This window comes from Musa acuminata, chromosome BXJ2-7, assembly GCF_036884655.1.
Source record: "Musa acuminata AAA Group cultivar baxijiao chromosome BXJ2-7, Cavendish_Baxijiao_AAA, whole genome shotgun sequence".
Taxonomy (NCBI): Eukaryota; Viridiplantae; Streptophyta; class Magnoliopsida; order Zingiberales; family Musaceae; genus Musa; species Musa acuminata.
In genome coordinates, this window is record NC_088344.1 from 16,228,502 (window position 1) to 16,253,999 (window position 25,498).

General features: G+C 41.6%; 1 protein-coding gene across 3 annotated transcripts in view; it reads left to right on the plus strand.

The window, feature by feature from the left end:
- Window positions 1–324: 324 nt before the first annotated feature.
- LOC103991999 (probable LRR receptor-like serine/threonine-protein kinase At1g56140) overlaps window positions 325–25,498 on the plus strand; it is a 32,150-nt gene continuing 6,976 nt past the window's right edge. The window contains exons 1-12 of one of the 3 annotated variants that reach the window (XM_065117393.1): window positions 326–562; window positions 1,931–2,126; window positions 21,284–21,355; window positions 21,647–21,718; window positions 21,791–21,862; window positions 22,969–23,040; window positions 23,141–23,212; window positions 23,302–23,367; window positions 24,650–24,721; window positions 24,965–25,036; window positions 25,127–25,198; window positions 25,343–25,414. In XM_065117393.1, the coding sequence (XP_064973465.1) occupies window positions 442–562; window positions 1,931–2,126; window positions 21,284–21,355; window positions 21,647–21,718; window positions 21,791–21,862; window positions 22,969–23,040; window positions 23,141–23,212; window positions 23,302–23,367; window positions 24,650–24,721; window positions 24,965–25,036; window positions 25,127–25,198; window positions 25,343–25,414 (1,031 nt within the window). In that variant the 5' untranslated portion in view covers window positions 326–441. Of the gene's footprint in view, window positions 563–1,930; window positions 2,147–21,283; window positions 21,356–21,646; window positions 21,719–21,790; window positions 21,863–22,968; window positions 23,041–23,140; window positions 23,213–23,301; window positions 23,368–24,649; window positions 24,722–24,964; window positions 25,037–25,126; window positions 25,199–25,342; window positions 25,415–25,498 lie in introns of those variants that run through there. The other 2 variants (XM_065117395.1, XM_065117394.1) reach the window with 2 other exon arrangements.

Consider the following 25,498-nt stretch of genomic DNA (forward strand, 5'->3'; position numbering starts at 1 on the left):
CTGCAATGACAAAATTATTCAAAGTGGACAATATGGAGAAGTAAAATAAATAGTATAAAAAAAAGAGGCCCATGGATGGAGTTGGATTGAAAATGAAAAAGGATCAACCTTGGAGATTAAGCATCAGACTTGATTTGAATGATTCTGACTGGTAAAATTTTCTCAGCAAACACTTAATTTGCAGTAAAAGGATTTTTATGAGAGGAAGAAGTGCGCGCATGAAGTTTAGGAGCATAAACAATCTCCACACTAGGTGGAGTAGCCAATTGTGAACAGAGCATGCGAAAAGTCTACAAAGAACAGCCACGTTTTAGTTTTTCCTGTCAAACATGTCCCATGCGATCCCACCTCCACACCTTTAAATTGTGGGGAAAGCCACCGCCATTGTTACAGACCACTCTGGAGCTTCAGAAATCTTGAAACCCTTGCGCCATATCAGAGATGTTGCAGCCAAAGAATCCATCCAAGTTTGATTCGGTAGCTCTTGTGATCTGCTTCCTACCATGCCTGTTCCTCGCTTTCGGAAGATCCGGAGCTCAAGCTACTACTCCTCTATCTGAAGGCATGCCGTTGTCTCACTATAATCTTTTTTTCTTCTGCTTGCTCCATATCTTCTCCTCTTTTTCTTTGATAAGGCACTCAAACCTTATCTTTTATCTTCTGCAAGTTTCCATGGTTTTTGTTCTTCTTCTCCTCCTCCTCTCCTCGTAGTATTCATATCTTTCTTCGACAAACACACACAATTCAGTATAACCTTTTTTTGTCTCATGATTGTTTCCATGCTTTGTTCTTCTTTCTTCGATATAGTACTCAAATTTGTTTCTTTCCATATTTGTTTCTTCTCCCGAGTTTTTGCAAGTTCTTTTATTTATTTGATAAAAAAGCACTCAAACAGTTCACTGAAGCCATCAAAGTCCATAAAATCCACTTAAAACCATAAGAAAAAACACCAACACAACCTATAAAATAGTTAGAAAGAGCTCATATAGATATGATGGTGATTTGAGGTCCTCATATCATATATCCTGGTTACACTGTTTGGATGTAGGTACCCAAAAAAAAAAAAAGAAGAAGATTTTCTGCTACTTGAGACTCATTTTTATTTAATTATTGTAGAAATATTTCTTATTACTTGACTTTTCATAGTTATCAAAGAGGTTTTGAATTCATACAAGTTTAGATGATATAGGACTTTTAGAACATCATTAGATGATATAGGTTTTGAATTCACACCGGATTGCATCTTAGGCCACAATTTTCCTAAGTTGTTTGTGGCAATCCGTGAATCTATTGTTCATCATTTTTACTCATCAAATCAGCTATGGATTATTTCAATCTTTTATTTTCTTATTTATGTCATTTTCCCAATACATCCGTTCTATGTTTGCCTTACTTTTTAATTTCGAACAACATGTCCATCTTAAACAATTTTCGAGATCCTTTTTTCTCAATTGATGGGAAATTTTAATTTTTTTCACATTAAAAATCAAATAGAAATATCTTTTGGTAAAAATAAAAAGAGACTTTTATTTTAATATCTAAATTATACCTTATCAATTATTTGAATTACTAATTTAAAAGAGAATATATAATATTTTTTTTAAGGATATTAATGCTACTCGAATTTTCACTATTGCTATACTTGGCGACGATCGATGGTATAGAGATTAACGACGATGATATATGTGTGTTATTGAATTTTGTAAGGGATACGACTAATCTTATAGGACATTCAATTTTGTCAAGTCAAAGACTAAATCATTCAAAGATGCTGACTTGCCGGTTTCTCACGGTCAAACCACACGAACTCATTCATACATGCATGCATTAGGCTGGTAGCGTGTGATATGATGATGGTGATAACATGGTAGCATTTGATCGAGGAGTTCGTTGTTGACGTGAACACCATGTGCTGTTTCCGGCGTTGCAGTGGCGGCACTGAACGTGATCCTGGGGCGGTGGGGGAGGACGGCTTCGGCGACGTCGTCGCCGGCGTGGAACATCAGCGGCGAGCCCTGCAGCGGCGCCGCCATCGACTCCACCAGTTTCGATAGCACCGCCTTCAATCCTGCCGTCAAATGCGATTGCTCCTACGACAACGCCACAACCTGCCACATCACTCAGTTGTGCGCTCTCTCTCTCTCCAGTTGGGTTCTTCTCCTGCATATCATTTTTTTTTCTTATTTTTTTTGGAGTTCATATATAATTTAGAACACACATACTCTCTCTCTCTCTTGATAAACAAAGAAACGAACTTTGTATACGAAAAAATACGAGTAGATCGTAACATGCAACGAAATTAAACGAAAATTATAATAAAATATAACATCAAGATTTACATAGAAAACTCCTCCAACGTGAAGGGTAAAAATAACGGGACGAACCAAAGAAAATCCACTATAAAAATAATAAATATACAAATCTCAAAGTCTTTTATCCAAAACCCAAGCAACAATCACAAGAGAATAACTAAGATACAAGGATTATATTACTATATACAATATCCAAAATCTCCCCAAGTAATCACAGCAAGAATCTACTGTAGATTTGATCTAACTTAAGATGAGAACACTACTTGGATTATTGAGAACAGTTTTTACGTTATTCTTGTCTTCTTCTATTTTCTTTTTCTCTTATTTTTCTACCCATTTCTCCTCTTTTTGAATCACGTTGCTGTTGCTTTCTGCCCATGTTGCTGCAGTTTTCTCTCTTCTTCGTAGCCACCACACCCCCCTTATTAGATCCAAGTTTAGGTTAAAAAGGGAAGTGGGCTATGGGTTGTTAAAGCTCACTATGGGCTGAACCAATGGGTTGTCTACCCAATAACCTCCCCCTTCAGCCCATAAGGGAGGTTGTCCCATGACTCCTCAATATGAAGTCATGCCGACCAACTATTGACACATCTCCTACCTTTCTTTCGGTAAGGTTTTTGTCAACATATCTAATTCATTATCATGTATGAATTTTATGAAGTTGCAACTACTTCTCTTTAAGCACATTTCGAATCCAATGGTATCTGACATCTATATACTTTAACTTGGAATGAAAAATTGAGTTTTTACACAAATGAATGGCGCACTAGCTATCATAATAAACTATAGTTTTCCTGTTTAAGCCTCAATTTTTGTAAAAATTCTTTCATCCGTAACATTTCTTTGCAAACCTCTATAGCAATAATATATTCTGCCTTTGTGGTAGAGAGAGCAATACATCTTTGCAATCTGGATTACCATGACATAGCTCTCCTTGTAAAAGTAAGTACAAAACACGATATGAATTTACTTGTATCTATATCTCTTGCTATATCTACATCTGTGTAACCTGTCAACATAGGTGGTCCACCTCCAAAACTTAAACAAACTTTAGAACTTCACTATGAGATATCTAAAGATCCACTTCACTGCTGCCTAGTGCTCTTTGCCTCGACTTGCAAGAAATCTGTTAGTTACACCCACTGCATATGCAATGTCCAACCTCGTACATACCATTGCATACATTAAATTTTCAATTACTGAAGCATAAGGAACCTTTTATATTTTCTTCTTCTCCTCATCATTTAACGAACTTTGTTCTGAGCACAACTTGAAGTGACATGAAAGAGGAGAACCAATTGGCTTTGCATTGCTCATAATGAACCTTTCTAATATATTCTCGATGTATTTATCAAATAACAACCAAATCTTCTTGTTTTTTCTATCACGGGAAATCTACATGCTTAGTATTTGCTTTGCTAGCTCCATGTCCTTTATTGCAAAGGATTCACTCAGTTCCTTCTTCAACCTGTCAATTGTAGAAATATCTTTCCTAAGGATAAACATGTCATCAATGTAAAGTAAGAGAATAATAAAATCCTCACCAAACTGTTTGATGTACACACAATGATTTGAAGTCATTCTTTTGTATTCATTTTCAGTCATAAATTAATCAAACTTTCTATACCATTGTCTTGGAGCTTGCTTCAGCCCATATAAGCTCTTTTTCAACTTGCAAGAAAAATTTTCTTTACCTTTAACTTTAAAGTCTTGTAGTTGCTCCATATAAATTTCCTCCTCCAAATCACTATGAAGGAAAGATGTCTTCACATCTAACTGCTCAACCTTCAAGTCCAAGCTAGCAATAATACCAAGAGCAACATGAATAGAAGATATTTTAACAACAAGAGAAAAAATCTCTTCAAAGTCAATACCTTTCCTTTGACCAAAGCCTTTCACAACCAATCAAGCTTTATACTTTGGTTGAGAACAATATTCTTGAGTCTTCAACCTGAAAACCCACTTGTTTTTTAAAACCTTCATTCCCTTTGGTAGTTGTACTAAATCATATATGTGGTTCTTCTATAGAGCATTCATCTCTTCCTGTATAACAACTAACCATTTCTTTTTCTACTCACTTTCAACTACATCCTAGTAACTCTTAGGTTCACTTGTATCAGTAAACATCATATACTCATCTATAGAGTATCTTTTGGAAGGTTGACGTTGTTGGGAAATCTTGGGGGCGACATCACATGTGCAGCGGAAGAACAAGAAAACAAAATCCCCTATTCCCAAAGACATGTTCGTCGTCGTGCGAAGATTGGTGCGCAAAATCCGCGAAACTTAAAACTACGTATATAATAGATTGTGTTACCTAAGGAGATCGTATATCCCTATTTCCTTGCAGATCTTTAGGAGAGGGTGAAGGAGGTCAAGCGTCCTCCTCTCTAGCGGTGATCCACATAGTAGGGCTACGACGATGCTCCTCAAAAACTCTAGACCTGCTCTGAGGTGGAGAAGGGGAGGAGAATAGGAGAGGCAAGCAAAGGCTCTAGCTTATGAGGCTCTGAATCCCTCCTATTTATAGAGGTCCCCTGTCAAACCCTAATAGATCCTCCCCTAGTGGGTATTGGATCTGCATCCAATAAGACAAGGGCTCCGTCGGATATCTCATATCCGAACCTCTACTCATCGCAATGCCTACCATATGTATGTGACCCTCTAGGCCTAATATCGAGCTGGCCGTGAGTCATACATGTCAGAACTCCTTCTAACATAGTGAATTATTATCTCTGTAATAATTCACTCAACTCATCGACTACGGATGTACTAGGCTACTATGTCGTAGTCCCTGGACGATATAGGGGAATCCAATCCATTGGACCTGTCTGTCCTCAGTTATCGTGTACCTATAGTCCCTCATTCATCTAATATCCCAAAGACCATATATCGAGCATGGTGCTGTCAGACCCATATGGTTTCTACTCGAGTCTCGCTCTAATCGGATTCTCCCGCAGAACTCTTTCTCTCTCAACCCGAATGACCCTGGCCAAGGATTTGTTTGAGCAAGAACACATGGGATATTCCTCTCATGACGCCGAGAGTGGATTATCCTCTATCGACACTCAATAGCCCTCGTAAGGTCGACTACCACTCCCAATGACCAGCTGTACTAGATTTGGGACAGCCAAACCTATAAGTCTGGTATCAAAGAGTGGAGCACTTATACAGGACATCCTTGGTGTCTCAAGTCTAAGGACCAGATACACCACTAGGACTACGGAATCGCTGTTTGACAATAAGGCATCATCAACCATCCAGCATTCCGTAAGCGGATCAATCAGTGAACTCATTCTCCAATGAGCACCTGTATTGTATCCCTAGTGTCCCTACACGAGCAGCTATGAGACCAGCTGCATCCATCATATGGACGAGTATACAGCACATCAGTCTATCTAGTTATCACGATGTCCCTCTCGAGTAATCTATGACCGGGATTATTAAAGATCTATATTTAAAGGTGAATCGATCTCATTATCGTGATCTCATCACGATCCGATTCCCATTGCACAAATCCAAGGACATCACAATATATATATGCATATATGCAATAGTTATAAAGTGATATATGCAAAATATAATAAGCAAAAAGATTCTGTATCAAGTCACACGTGTCATCACTCACGTGATTGGCTTGCTGGGCACCTATGACTAGTAATCTCCTACTTGACCTAAAGCCAATCACCTATGTGTCTGATCCCTATCAGACCCCTGTGACGCTCAAAGACAATCTGAGACAACGGCTTTGTTAGTGGATCTATAATATTATCTTCGGATGTAACTCTTTCCACTACTACATCTCCTCGGGTTACGATCTCTCTGATAAGCTAGAACCTCATCAGAACACTTTTAATGAGACCCGGGTTCTCTTATTTGAGTAATCGCCCCATAGTTGTCATAATATAAGGAAGTCGGCTTCTCGCTACCCGGCACGACTCCCAAATCTATGATGAACTTCTTCACCCAGACTCCCTCCTTTGCTGCATCTGATGCAGCAATGTACTCCACCTCTGTGGTCGAGTCAGCAGTAGTATCTTGCTTGGAACTCTTCCAACACACTGCTCCTATATTCAAGGTGTACATGTACCCTAAATTCGACTTGCTATAATCGACATCAGACTGAAAACTTAAGTTTGTGTAGCCTTCAACCTTAAGACTACTACCTTCATATACTAGTAAAAGATCCTTAGTCCTTCTCAAGTACTTAAGGATACACTTTACTGCTTTCCAGTGCTCCAAGCCTGGATCTGCCTGATACCTACTCATGACACTTAAAGCATGCGCTATATCAGGCCTAGTACATAGCATGACATACATGATAGACCCTATTACTGAGGCATAAGGTATCATATCCATGTTTGCCCTTTATTCTAGAATCTTTGGGGATATACTCGTAGAAGGTGATATCCCATGTCTTATCGGTATGAGACCTCTCTTGGAATTTTTCATGCCAAACCTTTTAACAATGGTTTCTATGTACCTGGACTGGGATAAGCCAAGCATCCTCTTGGATCTATCTCTATAGATCTGAATCCCCATGATATAGGATGCTTCCCCTAAGTCCTTCACGGAGAAGTGTCTAGATAACCAAGTCTTTACTGTGGATAGCATTCCTACGTCATTCCCGATGATCAGAATGTCATCCACATATAACACCAAAAAGGTGATAGCGCTCCCACGTACCTTCCTATACACACAAGGCTCATCTTCGTTCTTAACGAAGTCATAAGATCTGATTGCCTTATCAAATCTTATGTTTCAACTTTGGGAAGTTTGCTTTAGTCCATAAATGGATCTAAGCAACCTGCACATCTTATCTAGGCAGTTCTTGGACACGAATCCCTCAGGTTGTATCATATACATCTCCTCCTTGAGGTTCCCATTGAGGAATGTAGTTTTCACATCCATCTGCTAGATCTCATAATCATAGTGTGCTACAATAGCCAAAAGAATTCTGATGGATTTTACATTGCTACGGGTGAGAATGTTTCGTCATAGTCAACACCTTGCCTTTGACGATACCTCTTTGCCACTAGCCTTACTTTATAGGTCTCTACTTTTCCATCTACTCCAATCTTTTTCTTAAAGATCCACTTGCAACCGATGGGTACAATACCTTCGGGCGCATCAACTAGGTTCTAAACCTTGTTGGAGTACATAGAATCCATCTCAGAATTCATGGCTTCTTGCCACTTCCCGGAGTCTATACTCATAATAGCCTCCTCGTAGGTCTGAGGATCAATATCCTCAACATCCTCTCCTCTAATATGTCTTACATATCTCTCAGGAGGATGAGATACTCTGTCAGACCTACGTAAAGTTGAAACTTGTGTATTAGGTACCTGAATAGACTCGGGCTGTAGAGTGGTGCTTGAGCTTGGTTCTCCAACCTCGCTCAACTCTATCATGCTCCCACTATCTCCGCCAAGAATGTGTTCCTTCTCAAGGAACATTGCTCTCTTAGCTACAAAGACCTTTTGGTCTTCGAAATGATAGAAATAATACCCACAAGTTTCCTTGGGGTATCCCACAAATTTGCATCGCTCTGTCCACGATTCTAACTTACCGGGGTTGTGTCTTTTAACGTGGGTAGGGCAGCCCCAAAATCTTAACAACCTTAAGATCAGGCTTCTTCCCTTTCCATATCTCATATGGTGTAGTCACTACCGACTTAGTTGGAACTCTGTTCAGAAGGTAAGTTATGGTTTCTAAGGCATATCCCCAGAATGAGATGGGTAGGTCAGCGAAACTCATTATGGACCGTACCATGTCTAATAGCGTACGATTTCTCCTTTCAGAGACACCATTGAACTGAGGTGTATAAGGAGGTGTCCATTGGGATAATATCCCATGGTCCTTGAGGAACTGAGTAAACTCTGTACTTAAGTACTCACCTCCCCGATCTGATCTGATCGAAGAGTTTTGATACTCTTTCCAGTCTGGTTCTCCACCTCATTCTTATACTCTTTGAATTTCTCAAAGGCCTTGGACTTGTATTTCATTAAGTACACATATCCATACCTTAAGAAATCATCAGTAAAGACAATGAAGTAGGAGTAGCCACCAATGACATGAGTTGACATGGGTCCACATACATCATTATGTATGAGTTCCAATAGCTCAGTGGCTCTCTCTCTTGTTCCACTAAATGGAGAGTTGGTTAGTTTTCCACGAAGGCAAGGCTCGCAAGTTGCATATGACACAAAGTCGAATGGATCTAGATATCCATCATTTAGCAACTTTTGAATCCTTCTTTCATGGATGTGACCTAGCCTACAATGCCACAGGTATGCACTGTTCATCTCATCTCGTTTCCTCTTGGACACACTTACATTCATGATTTGTGGAGTAGTGTCTAACATAAATAAATCATTATGCAATGTTCCTTTCGTGATGATCTTATCATCTAATAATATCGAACAACCATTGTTCTCAAAAAACTAATTTATATCAACTAATTGTCAAACATGAAATTAAGATAATATTTTTGATAATAGAAGGAACAAAATAATATGCATCTAATGCAATAAAAGCTCCACCAGGCAGATGTAGGGCGACCTCGCCAATAGCTACTATAGCAACTTTTGCTCCATTACCCATCTTGAGGTCCATCTCGCCTCTTTCTAGTCTCCTAGGCCTTGCTAGAACCTGCAACGAATTGCATATATGATAAGCACTACCGGTATCCAATACCCATGTGTTATTATAAGAGTCTGACAAATGAAGACTGATCATGAATGTACCTGAAGCTTCACCAAGCTTTTGTTTCGCCCTTTCTGTAAGGTACCTCTTTACAATTCCTCTTCCATTGCCCATCTTTGCCACAGTGGAAGCACTGGCCTTTGTCCTTTGCTGGGTCTTTCTTAGCAACCTTTGCTTTACTTGGTCTGCCCTTACCCTTTCCCTTCTTAAGGGACCTTTCTGCTTTCCTTTTCTTTCTGGTCTCACTAGTGTAGAGAACTGGCTTCTCTTTCTTAATAGTACTCTCTGTCTCCCTCAACATATTGAGGAGCTCTAGAAGAGTCACCTCAAGCTTGTTCATATTAAAATTCATTATGAACTGTGAAAAGGAATCTGGTAGGGACTGAAGCACAATGTCCACACACAAGTTATCCTCTAGGACCATTCCTAGACCTGTGAGTTTCTCTATCCACTCAATCATCTTTAGGACATGGTTCTAAACCGGTGTCCCCTCAGTCATCCTAGCACGGAAGAGGCTCTTGGATATCTCATATCGCTGAGTCCTTCCCTGTTCCTCAAACAATTTGTGGACATGTAAGAGAATGGATATGACATCCATCTTTTCATGTTGTCTCTGTAAGAGTCATAAAGCCCAACATATAGCACTGAGCAAGAGTGGAGTCATCAATGTACTTCACGTAGCGAGTGATCTCATCCTCGCTTGCCCCTTCTTCGGGCGTAGGCATCATTGTATCAAGGACGTACTTGATTTTCTCCATCGTGAGAACAATTCTCAAGTTACGGAGCCAATCAGTATAATTTGGACCAGTGAGGCAGTTGACATCAAGTATGCCACGTAAGGGATTTAAAAGCGACATTTTCTAAAATAAAGATGCAGCAGAAATGAATAACATGCAGATTTTGCAAGAAATAAACTATCAAGATATGAACTTCTATCTTAATATGCTCCCACTATTTTACTAGCGAGTCACGCGACACCTTCAGCACGTGAAACGGAAGTCTCTAGCAGACTTCTAGTGGGGATCAGGATCTAATCAGCGTCTTAGTGTAACCTCGAGGGACTCGACCAATCATACTAAGCCTAAAAGGTAGGCAACTCTTGCCGATCATAACTCCTTATGATTCCCGTCCTGTTCGGCCTCCAAATCACCATGGTCTCGAGGGACTCGACCAACCATGATGCTCGGTTAAGTTGTGACATCTCTATGTCATAAGCAAGATAGCGAATCGCGATATAGGTGAGTCTCGAGGGACTCGACCAACTCAACTTACACCGGGAATCGGTTCCTACTTATAACGATGGAAGGCCATGTGGGTCAATCTAATTGTCTCACGTTTACCGACTTAATATTATCGAGAGAGATGTTTTTATGATTTGATCTCCTAATATGACATGTCACACATATACATATTTAATATATATCTACATCGTATGCAAATATATATACATATCTAGTATGTGTATAAGCAATCACACCAGATGATCATGGACCACAACCTAATATGATTAGGCCCGAGCCAGTATGCCTAATCACTCACATCAAGATCTATGTGTGCAACGGTGCATCTCCATGCCTTGTGATCGTCCATCTTGTCCTCGTCGGTTCCGTCGACATCTCGATGCATCTTCATGCATCGCGATCGTCTGTCTCGTGGGTCTCGCTATCGCATCCACACTGCCGCTGCGCCTCCTCATGTGATTATAACTTAATCATAGGCACGCAGGCCCGACAATAAACGAGAAATATAATGGAGGCTCATAGACCCTAATAATAATAATCACAAGTACACACATCACAAGGTCCATGATCATCCGTCTACACATCATACATCACATGTATAAATAATCATCATCATGTAGGACTATTAGATAATAATAAAAATAATAATCAACTAAACCTTTTAATTAATTAATATTTTCTGAAATCAGGGACATGAACGAAATTTCTGAATTCCTAGGGGTATTTTCATAATTTGGATAAAAGATAGAAAATAGAATTTCTGAAATTCACAGGGGCAAAACTATCTTTTTGCCCAAAACCCTAACCCCCTCACCCCTGCTACTGTTGCCGCCGCCGCCACCCTGCCGGCGGCAGGCTGTGCGGCAGAGGGCGGGGCGCTGCCCTCGGCAGAGGGCGGGGCACTGCCCTCGCCTACAGGCGGCGTGCCCGCGGGCGGCACCGCCACTACAGTTGGTCGCACCCGCAGGCGGGCGCCCCTGCTGTCACCGCCACCCTTGCGGGCGACTCGCCCGTGGGTGGCGCCGCCCCTGCAGGTGGGCGCCCCGCGGCAGAGGGCGGGGCGCTGCCCTCGCCTACAGGCGGCGTGCCCGCGGGCGGCACCGCCACTGCAGTTGGTCGCACCCGCAGGCGGGCGCCCCTGCTGTCACCGCCACCCTTGCGGGCGACTCGCCCGTGGGTGGCGCCACCCCTGCAGGTGGGCGCCCCCGTGGGTAGCGCTGCCCCCCCGGGCGGGCGTCCCTATGGGCGCCACCCCCTCCGCGGGCGATTCTGCCCGCGAGGCAACGCTCGCAGACGGTGCTGCCTCGCCGGGCGGCCACCCCTATGAGGGGGTTTTGCCCGCGGGAGCAGCGGCCGCAGGCGCCGTTGCCCTGTTGTCACGACCTTAGCTGGTTTTGCCTAAGGTGTGCGGCACCCTCGCGCGTCCGTCCGCAAAGGTCAGCCTCCCCGAAGCCTCCCATTGTCCCTTAGGACCAACAAAAGAGAGAACAGGTTAAAGAGAACGCCTCAATCGGGATCCACAAGCAAACATGTCCGAAAAACACTTCATAGACAATGCAAATTACAAACAGACTTTACAAGCTCTGAATAGTTGCACAACAAAGGGTAAAATGGTCCATTACAGACCGAAAAGCTCTCGAACGTGTCCACATGACACAACCTTTATTTACAAGCCTAAAGAGGCCACCAACCCAACTAAAATGGGACTATTAAGCCTTCGGCCGCCCCTTTACATTCTGTACAAGGCATGAACATGCCAAAAGACACGGACATACATAAGCATTACATCAAACACCTTGTTTAGAAGTTTGTCCGTGACATTCTCCCCCACTTATCCCTTCGATGTCCTCGTAGAAGCCTTTGTGAACACTGCAACTCTTCGCCTTTGCTGAGTCTTCAATCTTCTGCTCCAGCTGCAATGCGCCTCCTGGCTCCTAGCTTCTCTCCGCTGCTGTTTCTGAGTAGTCGAACCTTTGATCCGCCATGCTGCTTCAACTCGCCAATGACTCTGACTCTGGTGTGGGGTTGGCTGAGTTGTGTTGATCCTCGTTGATTCCTGCGGATCCACCAAATGAAGGAAAAGACCATTCTTACTGCGCCAGTTTCTCAAAATTTCCACATGCTGCTTGAACTGGGTGGATGCTTGTTGGAGCTTTAACGAGCATCGCCTCGCAAACTTCTGAAGTTTTGGGTCCTTCCTCCACAAAATCTGCTCATTGACTCTTCTTTCAGTTAGTTGTCACATCCAAGTAGGTTCGCATCACTTCCGCTTTCGATTGGCATTTCGTTGGGAAATGAAGCGGACAATCTACTCTCAGTAGCACTGATCACCGTTGGTGAGGATTTTGATAACTATTGTCTTCCATTATCTTCGAAGGGTCTTTGAACTTGTGCAGAGCTCCTCTGCTGGATAGATAAGAGAACTAGGGTACTCGGTTTCGCCCATTCTCTTAAGAGTTGAGAAGGCAAAGGTTACTTGACTTCGCCCGCCTCCTCGAGATTGTACTTCATGCATCGAGCTGGTTACTGGCCTTCGCCTGCTCTTTGCTCACACTTCTGAAGCACTTGAAGTGTTTGCACTCCTTGCGTTGAGTTAGCTACTGTGATTCACCTTCTCAATGCCATTGAACTTCTGGAATGCAGGAAGTTTTCACCCCAACTTGGAGTAATTCTCTGATAGATGAGGTCGCCTCTGGGATTGTACCGTCTTCTCCATCAACCCTGCCGCCTACTCCACTGAGTAGCAAAGGTACAGCACCGCGTACTGCCTGCTTCGTTCCTTGGTCGTGCACTCTTGCATGACCCGAAGTCCTTCACTTACGGCTATCTTGATGAGAAACTTGTTGACACCGGTCTTACGAAGTTTCTTGGCCTCTGCCCTTCAGCCTTGTCTCGGTACTTGGAGATTGCCTCTGCATGCTCCACCTCCTCGGCCCCTTTCACGACCAAGCGCTCTCCCTCCGTGAGAGCAAGGGATCAATGACTTGCACGGAAGTCCCGCCTCTGCGGTACCATGGCACTGCCATGCCCATGGCCCTACTATCCGTCGCCTCGCCTCTGTATCCCTTTCCTTCACAATCAGTAGAGATGTCTCCGTGGCACTCCTCTGAGTCCACCTCCATTCTAACTGATGCTTGATTTTGGGTAGCTAAGTCCCTCTGGACTCGTCGTCGCTTCCTCGCCCCTTTCGACCCCCTGCTTCAATACCACTGTGTTCTCCAAGCAGTCCGTTTGGTCGATGGAAAGACAGACTGCAACTCTCATCCATGGCCTCTGCCATCACGTTGTAGAGTTTGCACCGATTCTGTTCTCCTTAGCTTCCTTGGTAGCAACGTTCGCTTACTCGACCTTGTCCTCTGACTTGTCGGGCTCCCTTAAGCGAATATGAGCTCTGGAGCAGTCCAACTCTCCAACTACTTCGATCATACCTCTGTATGATCAAGTCCCTCCCATGGAACTCACTGGTACTTGCATTCGAACTTTTCCCTTGGTAGAACCCAGCCCCCATATGCTGATGACCAAGGTTTTCATCCGATGCAAAATTCGGTGCACGCCCGGAAGACCCGCCTCTGCGGTACCATGGCCTTCACTCCTTGAATCCATAGCCCTTCCTGCCGTCGTGTTGTTCACCAAAGCGGAGCTCCCAGTAGCTCCCGATCATACCTCCATATGATCTCATCCCTCACGGGACTATGTCGTGTGTGTCGCATTGCCACGAACTTTAACCACCACGATCCGCTGCACCATGTCGCCTCCTGGTGACATCTCCATTGCATTCTGATCCTTGTGGAATAAACTCGAATTGTGAACCCTCCATGTGTGGCCTCTGCCAATACATCGCAGGGTCTCCTCCACCTTTGATTTTGTTCGCTCCTTTGGCAATCGACCTTCATCCACCCACTCTTGGGTCACACCTAGATGAAGCACCACTCTAGGACAGTCCGTCGCCTAGTAACTCCCGAAGTCCACCGACTTCGCTGTAATTTGTGCACCATTGCCTGGATCCTGGGCCTCTGCCCCTACCAGCACAATCTCCGCTACGCACTGCTTCCTTCATGGCAACTTGAATGGTAACACTGTGGCATATTCTTCAAGAGTACCCGCCTCTGCGTCCTCTTGCCCCGTGCTAAGGCCTTCTGAACTCAACTTCGCCTCCGCAAATTGAGTCGCCTTAGTTCCTCCATCAAATGCTCCTCCGAGATAAGGTGCATATGCCCCGAAGCTCCCTTCGTCTTTGGCACCATGCAAGATGAGTCCGCTCTGTCAAAATGAAGGACCCATGGAACAACATGATTCTACTCCTGCCTCTGCAAGAGTTCATGTCCTTGACCTCTGTCTAGGGAAAGCACTGTGCCTCTGCTCCATGTTCCAACTTCTACGCTGGCTCCCTTCATGCGGCTTGGGTACTTCGCCAAGTTATACCCAAGTTGCTCCGCTCCTCGTTTTTGCATTGAGTCGATGGTTGGCCCTCGCGCCCACCATTCCACGGGTCAGCCCTCCCTTGAGTCTGATCTCCATATCGACTCCAAGTGTGCCTCCATTTGAGTTGCTTTGGGTCGCTCCCCCACTTGATCTCGCAATGCATCCACCCATGCATTCTCTCGAGCGAGATCATGTGACAACTCCTCGCTGCTTGCTCGGTCCATTGAGCTTCGTGGAGTTGTTGTTTGTGAGGTACTCCTCCTCAACATGTGAAGTCCGTCTCACATGATTCTCCCTCTAGAGAGCTGAGACTTATCCCTCCTGGATAACTGTCCCGTTGGAGCAACATCTCTCTTCGTTTCGGAGACCACCATCCCCTTGGACTACTCCGATCTGCTGAACAAACTGTGCATTGTTCTGCCTCTTGCAAACGCACTTGCTAGATTGCGCCTCCACGTCAATACAGCCACCGCTGCACCCCTCAAGGCCTAGCAACATGCTGAACTCGTTGCACACTTCAGCCTCCTCCGGACGTATCCTTCGCATGTCGAAGAGAAAGTTTCAATGCTCCATGGCACCGAGTCTCGACCGCCTTGGGATGGCCACAAACAATCCATCGTCCGCATACAAGCCCATGCATGAGTATCGAATTCTTCGAGTTAGCAATTCCCCTCACCTCTGTGAGCTTTGCACAACTCTTTCGGTCGCTGAGCAACTCATTCCACTTTGCATGGTCTCGTCCTTTGCCAAGCGCCTCGCTTGCCTTGAGCACCATCAAGTAAAGTTGTCAACGTTGAGCCGTAGCTCAAACTCAGCCATCCCAACCTTTGTGCGCTCCAAATTCTTCCAAGCTTGCCTGTTCTCGTGGTGCCTCTTGCGCGAAGGGTTGGCCATTCCTCTGAATGCCAATCTCAGATGCCCGCTCCTCTGAGTGACTCTTTTCCCTACATCTCCATGCCCGTTTTCCCTCAAACGGTCGCGCGTGTGTTGATTGCCCTCAACGCAGCCCCGCTAGGTCCCCCACGTTTGCATGTCAAGTGTTTCTATGAGTGCTTGTCCCGCTCTGATACCATAATGTCACGACCTTAGCTGGTTTTGCCTAAGGCGTGCGGCACCCTCGCGCGTCCGTCCGCAAAGGTCAGCCTCCCCGAAGCCTCCCATTGTCCCTTAGGACCAACAAAAGAGAGAACGGGTTAAAGAGAATGCCTCAATCGGGATCCACAAGCAAACATGTCCGAAAAACACTTCATAGACAATGCAAATTACAAACAGACTTTACAAGCTCTGAATAGTTGCACAACAAAGGGTAAAATGGTCCATTACAGACCGAAAAGCTCTCGAACGTGTCCACATGACACAACCTTTATTTACAAGCCTAAAGAGGCCACCAACCCAACTAAAATGGGACTATTAAGCCTTCGGCCGCCCCTTTACATTCTGTACAAGGCATGAACATGCCAAAAGACACGGACATACATAAGCATTACATCAAACACCTTGTTTAGAAGTTTGTCCGTGACACTGCGGCGCCTCACCCCGCGGGAGAAGCGGCCTCAAGCGCCGTTGCCCCGCGGCGCCTCTGCCCGCGGGCTGCCAACCGCACCGGCCGCAAGCCTGCTGCAAGCAGGCCGCCGGCCGTCTGCTGCAGGCACAGCGCTTGCGCATGCGCCGGCGCTGTGCTGCCTGGCTGCGGCTGCCGCTGCAGGTGGCTACGCAGATCGAGGGCAGCAACTGTTGCTGCCCTTCCTTGTTTTTGCGTCAACGATTTTGACATCAAAATTCTTCCTAAACACAACACACACAGTTCAAACCCAATTATTCGCACGAACAACTTGACTCTGATACCACTGTTGGGAAATCTTGGGGGCGACATCACATGCGCAGCGGAAGAACAAGAAAACAAAATCCCCTATTCCCAAAGAGATGTTCGTCGTCGTGCGAAGATTGGTGTGCAAAATCCGCGTAACTTAAAACTGCGTATATAAAATATTGTGTTACCTAGGGAGATCGTATATCCCTGTTTCCTTGCAGATTTTTAGGAGAAGGTGAAGGAGGTCAAGCGTCTTCCTCTCTAGCGGTGATCTACACAGTAAGGCTATGACGACACACCTTAAAAACTCCAGGCCTGCTCGAGAATATGAGAGGCAAGCAAAGGCTCTAGCCTATGAGACTCTAAATCCCTCCTATTTATAGAGGTCCTCTGTCAAACCCTAATGGATCCTCCTCTAGTGGGTCTTGGATCTACATCTAATAAGACAATGGCTCCGTCGGATATCTCATATCCGAACCTCTACTCATCGCAATGCCTACCATATGTGTGTGACCATCTAGGCTCAATATCGAGCTGGTCGTGAGTCATACATGTCAAAACTCCTTCTAACTTAGTGAATTATTATCTCTGTAATAATTCACTCGACTCATCGACTAGGACGTACTAGGCCACTACGTCGTAGTCCCCAGACGATACAGGGGAATCCAATCAATTGGACCTGTCTATCCTCAGTTATCGTGTACCTATAGTCCCTCATCCATCTAATATCCTAGAGACCGTATATCGAGCATGGTGCTGTCAGACCATACGGTTTCTACTCGAGTATCGCTCTAATCGGATTCTTCCGGAGAACTCTTTCTCTCTCAACCCGAATGACCCTGGCCAGGGATTTGTCTGAGTAAGAACACATGGGATATTCCTCTCATGACGTCGAGAGCGGATGATCCTCTATCGACACTCAATAGCCCTCGTAAGGTCGATTACCACTCCCAATGACCAGCTGTACTAGATATGGGACAACCAAACCTATTAGTTTAGTATCAAAGAGTGGAGCACTCATATAGGACATCCTTGGTGTCTCAAGTCTAAGGACCAGATACACCACTAGGATTACGGAATCGTTGTCTGACAATAAGGCATCATCAACCATCCAGCATTCCGTAAGCGGATCAATCAGTGAACTCATTCTCCAATGAGCACTTGTATTGTATCCCTAGTGTCCCTACATGAGCAACTATGAGACCAACTGCATCCATCATATGAACGAGTATACAGCACACCAGTCTGTCCGGTTATTACAATGTCCCTCTCGAGTAACCTATGACCGAGATTATTTAGGATCTGTGTTTAAAGGTGAATCGATCTCATTATCGTGATCTCATCACGATCCGATTCCCATTGCACAAATCCAAGGACATCACAATATATATATATATATATATATATATATATATATATATATATATATATATATATATATATATATATATATATATATATATATATATATATATATATATATATATATATATGCAATAGTTATAAAGTGGATATATGCCAAAATATAATAAGCAAAAAGATTCTGTATCAAGTCACATGTGTCATCACTCACGTGATTGTCTTGTTGGGCACCTATGACTAGCAGACGTTGTCTAGAAGATCTTCTCAACTAAGGTTTTACAGGAAGTTACTTTCTAACTTCTTCTTGCTTAACATGTCCTATAGATAGATCAACATCGAGCTCTACACTATCTTCCTGCACATCTCACCCATCACCATGATATATTAGAGGAGTAACTTGGTCACAATTTGCTAATCCTTTTGCAGAAGTTTTGGCTAGTGCCTCCTTTAAATCCTCAAGGGTTTGATCCTCAAAGAAGACCACATATCTGCTTCTAAACACCTTCTGCTTTTCTGGATCCCAAAGCTTGTAACCAAACTTATCATGTGAGTAACTAAGAAAAATATATTCTTTTGTCTTACCATCCAACTTTGACCTCTCATTGTTTGGAGCATGTGCAAATGCATGATAACTAAACACTCTCAAATGCTTGTAGGAAACATCTTTCCCTGTCCATACATGCTATGCAACATCACCATCTAGGGCTGTACAGGGTGACAAGTTAATCACATAAATTACAATCCTCAAAGTCTCATCCCAAAACTTTTTAGGTAGCTTGGCCTGTGAAAGCATACATATGATCTTTTCTATGATGGTGCAGTTCATCATCTCTACAATTGCATTACGCAAAGGTGTATCAGGAACTGTCATCTCATGTTGGATGTCATGTGGCCTATAATAATTATTAAACAAGCATGTGTACTCACCACTTGATCTTATGTATTTCAATTGCCTTTTTGTCTCCCTTTCAACTCTAGCATGCAACTTTTGAAAACATTAATAACCTAATCTTTGGTCTTCATAACATAGGCCCAAACTTTCCTGGAAATGTCATCTATAAAAGTGATAAAATAAAGTGCACTACTGATACCAAGAACATTAACAGATCCACCATGAGTTTTTGTCCTCAAAGGACCACATATATCTGTATAAACATAATCTAAGGTATGTATTTTTCTAGACAAAGTAGGACTAGTAAAGAAAACTCTAAATTGTTTACTAGCCAAATAATCAATACAAGAGTTCAAATGTGTACCTCTAAGGTCTAGCAATACATCTCTCTTGGAAAGAACTTGCAGTCCCTTCTCGCTCATGTGTTCTAGTCGCCTATGCCGCAACTCCATACTGAAGTCTTTCTCTATAGCATTCAACTGCTCACCACAAGCTTTAGCTTGCAACCTATATAAGGTGTGATATTTCTTTCCACTAGCTATAACAAGAGAACCTTTACCGATCTTTCATTACCCTCTATGAAATCTACTATCATAGTCTTCATTATCTAGTTTTCCAACTAAAATTAAATTCAGCCTCAAGTCAATCATATGCCTCACATCCTTAAACACCAAATTGTAGCCAAGGTTGGTCTTTATGTTGATATCACCCATGCCAATGATGTCTGTTGTGTCATAGTTGTCCATCTTGATAACACCAAAATTTCCAGACCTGTAGGTAGCAAAAAACTTCCTCTATGGTGTAGCATAATAAGAAGCACCTGTGTCAATCACCCACTCAAGATCATGACACACATAAGAAAAAATATCATCAAAAGGAGACAAAATCAAATAGTCACTACCTTGCACTATAGTTGTGGTATTATCTTTTAATTCTATAAACTCCACTTCTTTTTCCTTTTTCTTGCTCTTCTTAGGTTGCTTTTATTGATTCTTATAATGTCATTTCTCACTATAGTTGTAGCAAACAATATATTTTTTTTATCTTGACTTGCTTCTACCCATGCATGAACTGCTTCTATTCTTGGATTTTGACATTCCTTTGTTCTTTGAGATAAGTGCCCGTGAATCAATCTGAGATGTTGATTTTTTTTTTCTCAACTCCTCATTTAACAAACAACTTGTTATTTGACTCATAGTAACAACACCATCTAGTGTAGAATTACTAAGGGAAACCACTAATGTCTCACAACTTTCTAGTAGTGAACTAAGAAGTAACAATGCCTGCAACTCATCATCAAGAGATATTTTTATAGAGGATAACTAGTTAGTGATACTCTGCATTTCATTCAAATGCAATAGAAACACCCTCTTTATATTTCAGGTTTACAAGTTTTCTAATCAAGAAACCTTAGTTGCTAACCGTTTTTCTTTCATAGAGACCTTTCAACTTTTTCCAAAGAGAGTATACAGGACTTTCAGTAGAAACATGGTGAAAGACATTATCATTGAGCCACTGTCGAATAAACCCGACCGTTTTTTGGTCTAACCTCTTCCATTTATCATCTGTCATAGTTGCGGGCTTTGCACTATCCCCTTGCAAAGGTCTATACAAATCCTTGTAATATAAGAGATTTTTCATTCTTGGTTTCTATATCGTCCAATTATTTTCATTTAAGCTAATCATACGAGAAACACTACCGGCCTCTATAATCGAACACAAAAATTAAATCACCAAAATCTTACTATGATACTAGTTGATGGGATAAATAGATGAACGAACTTTGTATATGAATAAATACAAGCAGGCTATAATACGTAGCGGAATTAAATGAAAATCACAATCAAACAAAACACCAAAATTTATGTGAAAAATCCATCCAACGTGAAGGGTAAAAACCACGAGACAAATAAGAGAAAATCCACTATAAGAATAATGAACATATAAATATTTTTTGCCCAAAACCCAAATAACAATCACAAGAGAATAATTAAGATACAAGGATTACATCACTATGTACAATATCCAAAATCCCTCCAAGTAATTATAGCAAGAATCTACTATAGATTTAATATAACATGAGAACATTACTTGAATGATCGAGACCGATCGTTGTCATTGTCTCTTCTTATTTTTCTATCTTTTTCTTTTTTTTCGAATCACGTTATTACTATAGTTTTCTGCCGTTGTTGCTATAGTTTTCTGTCTCTTATTTGTAGCCACCATAACCCGATCTAGGTTTAGGTTAGAAAGGAAAATAGACTATGAGCTGTTAAAGTGCACTGTAAGCTAAACCAATGGGCTATTTGCCCAACACCTCCGTCATCATTTTCTTACTTTCTTCGAGTTCATAAATCATTTAGAATACATACTTTCTCTCAAATGCATACACTCACTCTCAATGCTAAGTAGTTGGGTTCTTCTCCTTAGTCATCATCTTTTTCTTGAGGATCATGTTATTTATATATATATATATATATATATATATATATATATATATATATATATATATAATTTTTGGCTTGCTATATATATGCAGGAAAGTGGACGCACTAGATGTGGTGGGCAGAATCCCGGACGAGCTGCAAAATTTGACGTACCTTACCAACTTGTATGTCCTCTTCCATCTCCGTCTCATATCTACCTCCTTCTGTATCCTACTACTTCTAAAGCATGCATGCAAGACAAGCATGAGATAAGAACTCATCATATCAAAAAGCACCTCCAAATGCAGATAACGAACATATAGACAACCAAATAAGTAAGAGCACTAATTATCAATCTATGGTCCCTAATATGCACAATACTTACATCATTTTACAATATATTAGTGACTTAATTTCCTATCAACATCATTGTGAGCAATTGAAGTTATTATGTCAAGCAAGCTTTACATCAACAGGCATTTGGTTCGAAACTATTTGACGGGTCCCTTGCCTGCATTCATTGGGACCTTGACCGGCCTTCAATACTTGTAAGTCCACTTACATTCTAACCTAACCTATGATGTCAACAAGTTTGTTCTTGATTGGATGCAACTTTGCAGGTCAGTGGGTACTAATGCACTTTCAGGAGGCATACCAAAGGAACTCGGCAAGCTCACCAACCTTCTCTCCCTGTAAGATATCATTCTTTTTGATGCCCCATTTCTCAGCCAAAAATCCTCCACATGATTTGATGAACTGCAAGAAGTAATTATAAAAGTATCATGAATTTTCTTCATAGCTATCAGATCAGGGTTGTGGAAGATAGAGATCAGCCTCAAGCCAATGTGAATTTGGATTTGACTCAATGCCATCAAATTGAAACACATATAACTATTACTTTTGCATTTGTCCTTCTAATTGTAAATTTAGAGAATATATATATATATATCAATATTTTTTAAAAAAACTATGTTGCTAAAAGGATTTGGGATGATATATAAATATGATCTGAAATGGTAATTATGTCATATCGGATTCGGATATTTCTTGATGAACCGACTCCTTTTCTTTCACTTCCCCCGCCAACGACGGCCATCAACAGGCAGTCTGACTGTCGCGTTCTGCCATGTGTTCTCCTTACTCACGGCCACGCATCTGCCGGAAGACAACCCCCGAGGAGGGAGCGAGAGTTGGAGGCGAATGATCGCCTGATAAGATCTTTACAGGCTCTGCTTTTTCGCATGGGCAATGGTTGGTCGGCCGGGGTAGTCGACCAATCTGGTGCACTGCTGTGTCCATAGTTTCCTAATGGCATCAACCAAAAGATGCCAAAGCGATGGGTATGCATTTCGTGCATCCTTCGAGTCAAAAGGCTGCTGTGAAGATACATTACACCCCGACCTCCTTCAAATTGGCGCACCCCCCCACCCCCCCCCCCCCCCCCCACCTTTGAAGGTCGTCGATTCAATCAAAATCAAAAGTATTACATAATATGCAAAATTCTTTGGCTTATCAGTCTTACATTTAATTTGAGGTAGAAAATTCTTGCTTCTTAATGATGAACTTGATTTCTTGAAGTGGATTTTTTGTTGTTATTATGCTGTCTTTGGTAAAGAAAAGAACAAGGGGAAAAAAGTTTGTGACTGATCTTTGTTTTATGTATAATGAACACTTACATTTTGTTGATTCACATGTACTGCAATTCCTTCCTTATTGACATGTGTTGCAATCCCATGGCATAATTTTCTTCAGATGATGTGAAAGAAATATGAATAATTCGATTGGTTTTATTTTGCAGGAGTATTGCTACAAATAACTTCAGTGGCCCGCTCCCTCTTGAGCTTGGCAACCTGACTAAATTGCAGCAATTGTTAGATAGCTTTGACAGCCTTATTTGTGTTTTAGTGCTTCTAAACACTAGAAGTTTTTTAGTTGGTATTTTGTGCTTACATACAGTAATTATTTGGTAGGTATGTGAGTAGCTGTGGGGCAAGTGGTGAGTTCCCATCAACCATATCAGGACTCCAAAGTTTGAAGACCTTGTAAGTCATCTTTTTCATTTATTTATTTATTTTTGCATATCAATTGCGCAGACATAGATGTTGCTCACCACTTTTTTTGTCTGTATCAGGTGGCTAAGTAACAATAATTTCACTGGAAAAATACCAGACTTCAGCAGGACTAATATAACCGTATTGTAAGTATTGAGAGGAATAACTTTTATGTAATATCTGATATCTAGAATTTTATTTTAGTTATGCATCATATTTTCCTGCAATCTGTGTATCTATCACAGCAAAATGTTCGAGCAGCAGTTAAATTTGTTTATGTGTTAAAACAAAAGGATATCTAGCAGATTTCTGGTCAACTTTCCATCAAATCTGGGCCAAGAGTTTCTTTATTTTGTAACGTAGCCTTTATGAAACATAGGCACATGCTTTATTTTGTTAATTTACAAGGTTATATTATCCACAATTTCATATGTTCATGAGCAACTGGAGTTTTCTGAATCTCTTTATTGCCATCCATATGATTTTAGTTTCCAATAGCCAATTCTTACACATTTTTTTTTACATTATAAATACTATTAGAAAATTAAGTGCAGTAGCAAATACAAAGAGATCTAGGCCATCCTTATGGTTTTGATGCACAGAGATTTCTGTTGTGTAATTTTTTGGAAGGATATTTTTAATAGAGTGTGGTATGACTCACATTAAAGCAATAGTCTTTGTTAGAAACACTAACAACAATATCCTTAATCTGCTTTTGGTAATGGACATCACACAATACATTCTGAACTAGAATTTGTATCTTAGTACTATGCCATTATGGTTATAGAACTCTATGGTTAAATGCAGTTGATGACATGTCATGTGCTTCTTTAAAGTATTTAAATACAAGGTATCGTCTTACGGATAAGGCAGTTCTGTTCACTTTAATTCTCAGTTTAATAGTTTGTGCAATCAGCACTTCATAGGTGCCTCTAGCTTCTGTTATCTATTTGAAAATTATCTTAATTGCCTCCTGAAGTGGTTGCTCAGCTAGCTGATTGCTGAATACTAGGAGTTTTATGTCTTATCATGACTATCAATTAGGCTAATGACCACCATGGTGCAGATGTACGGATGTCACCAAAAGGCTCAATAGTTGTCCATGACAAAAGAATCTATAGGTGGGCATATTTGTGCAAGGTTGCTTCCTTAAAAACTAAATCTCACATTGTCAGTCCTATGTTCAAAATAATTATTTCTGCTACTAGCTTGTCATGCACAATTGAACTTATATTGTTGAGTCAAGATTGTTGAAATGACTTGAAATCAATGAAAAGTTTTCTGCAGAGGTATTCTTTTTCTATTCATACTTTGTCATTGTTCCAAGCTCCAGCCTCTTGAAGCTGTATCATCTTTTGCTTTTAAACATGCCCATATAAGAATAGTGATCTTCTTTTAGTTATACTAACTTTTAGATTGCTTCACCAGGAGAATGCAAGGAAACTCTTTCGAAGGGCCAATCCCATCAGGTCTTTCCAGGATGACCAATATCATAGACTTGTAAGGCTCATCTATTCCTAGTTATCTTAATTGTATATGTGTTGCACACTATTTAATTGTCTCACGGTGTATCTGCTGGTCTACTGTCTTTGTAATACACTACTGTAGTCATTGTTTTGATTTATACTTACCAAGGCATCACCATATACCATTTTCTTAATATCATTATATGCATAATGAATGCCTTTATTCATTACAGTTCAATTCATTTAAGTCTCTTTTTGCTTTTTTGTTGTCATGCAGAAGGATAAGTGACATACAAAAGGGGAGCTCATCGTTAGCTTTTATTAGTAATTTGACATCATTAAGCACCTTGTGAGAAAAAGACTCAACAATCTATTTTGTCTCATGCCACTTATCCTGCAGTAACAGTTAAATAAGTCATGTATCATCTATTCCTTACAGGATCTTAAGGAATTGCAAGATATCAGATATTATTCCCTCAAACTTTTCACAATACACCAGTTTTCAGAAACTGTAAGCCTGATTCAGATGAATGTTATTGATGATGTTGCTTGTCATGAATGACAATTTTCTGGCTCCACTATTTTGTTTTTTACCTCCCTTTAATCTGTAAGAAATTGGTATTCTAATTTAGTGAGAGATATTATTGTCTCACAGGGATTTGAGCTTCAACAATCTTACAGGACAACTTCCTCAGTCTCTCTTCAATTTGAACTTGCTTAGTCACTTGTAAGAAAAATCCCTATAAAAGAGTTATTTGTAAGATAAGTTTGTGGTGTGAATTCATTTTATAAGCATCCTAATAGGATGCTA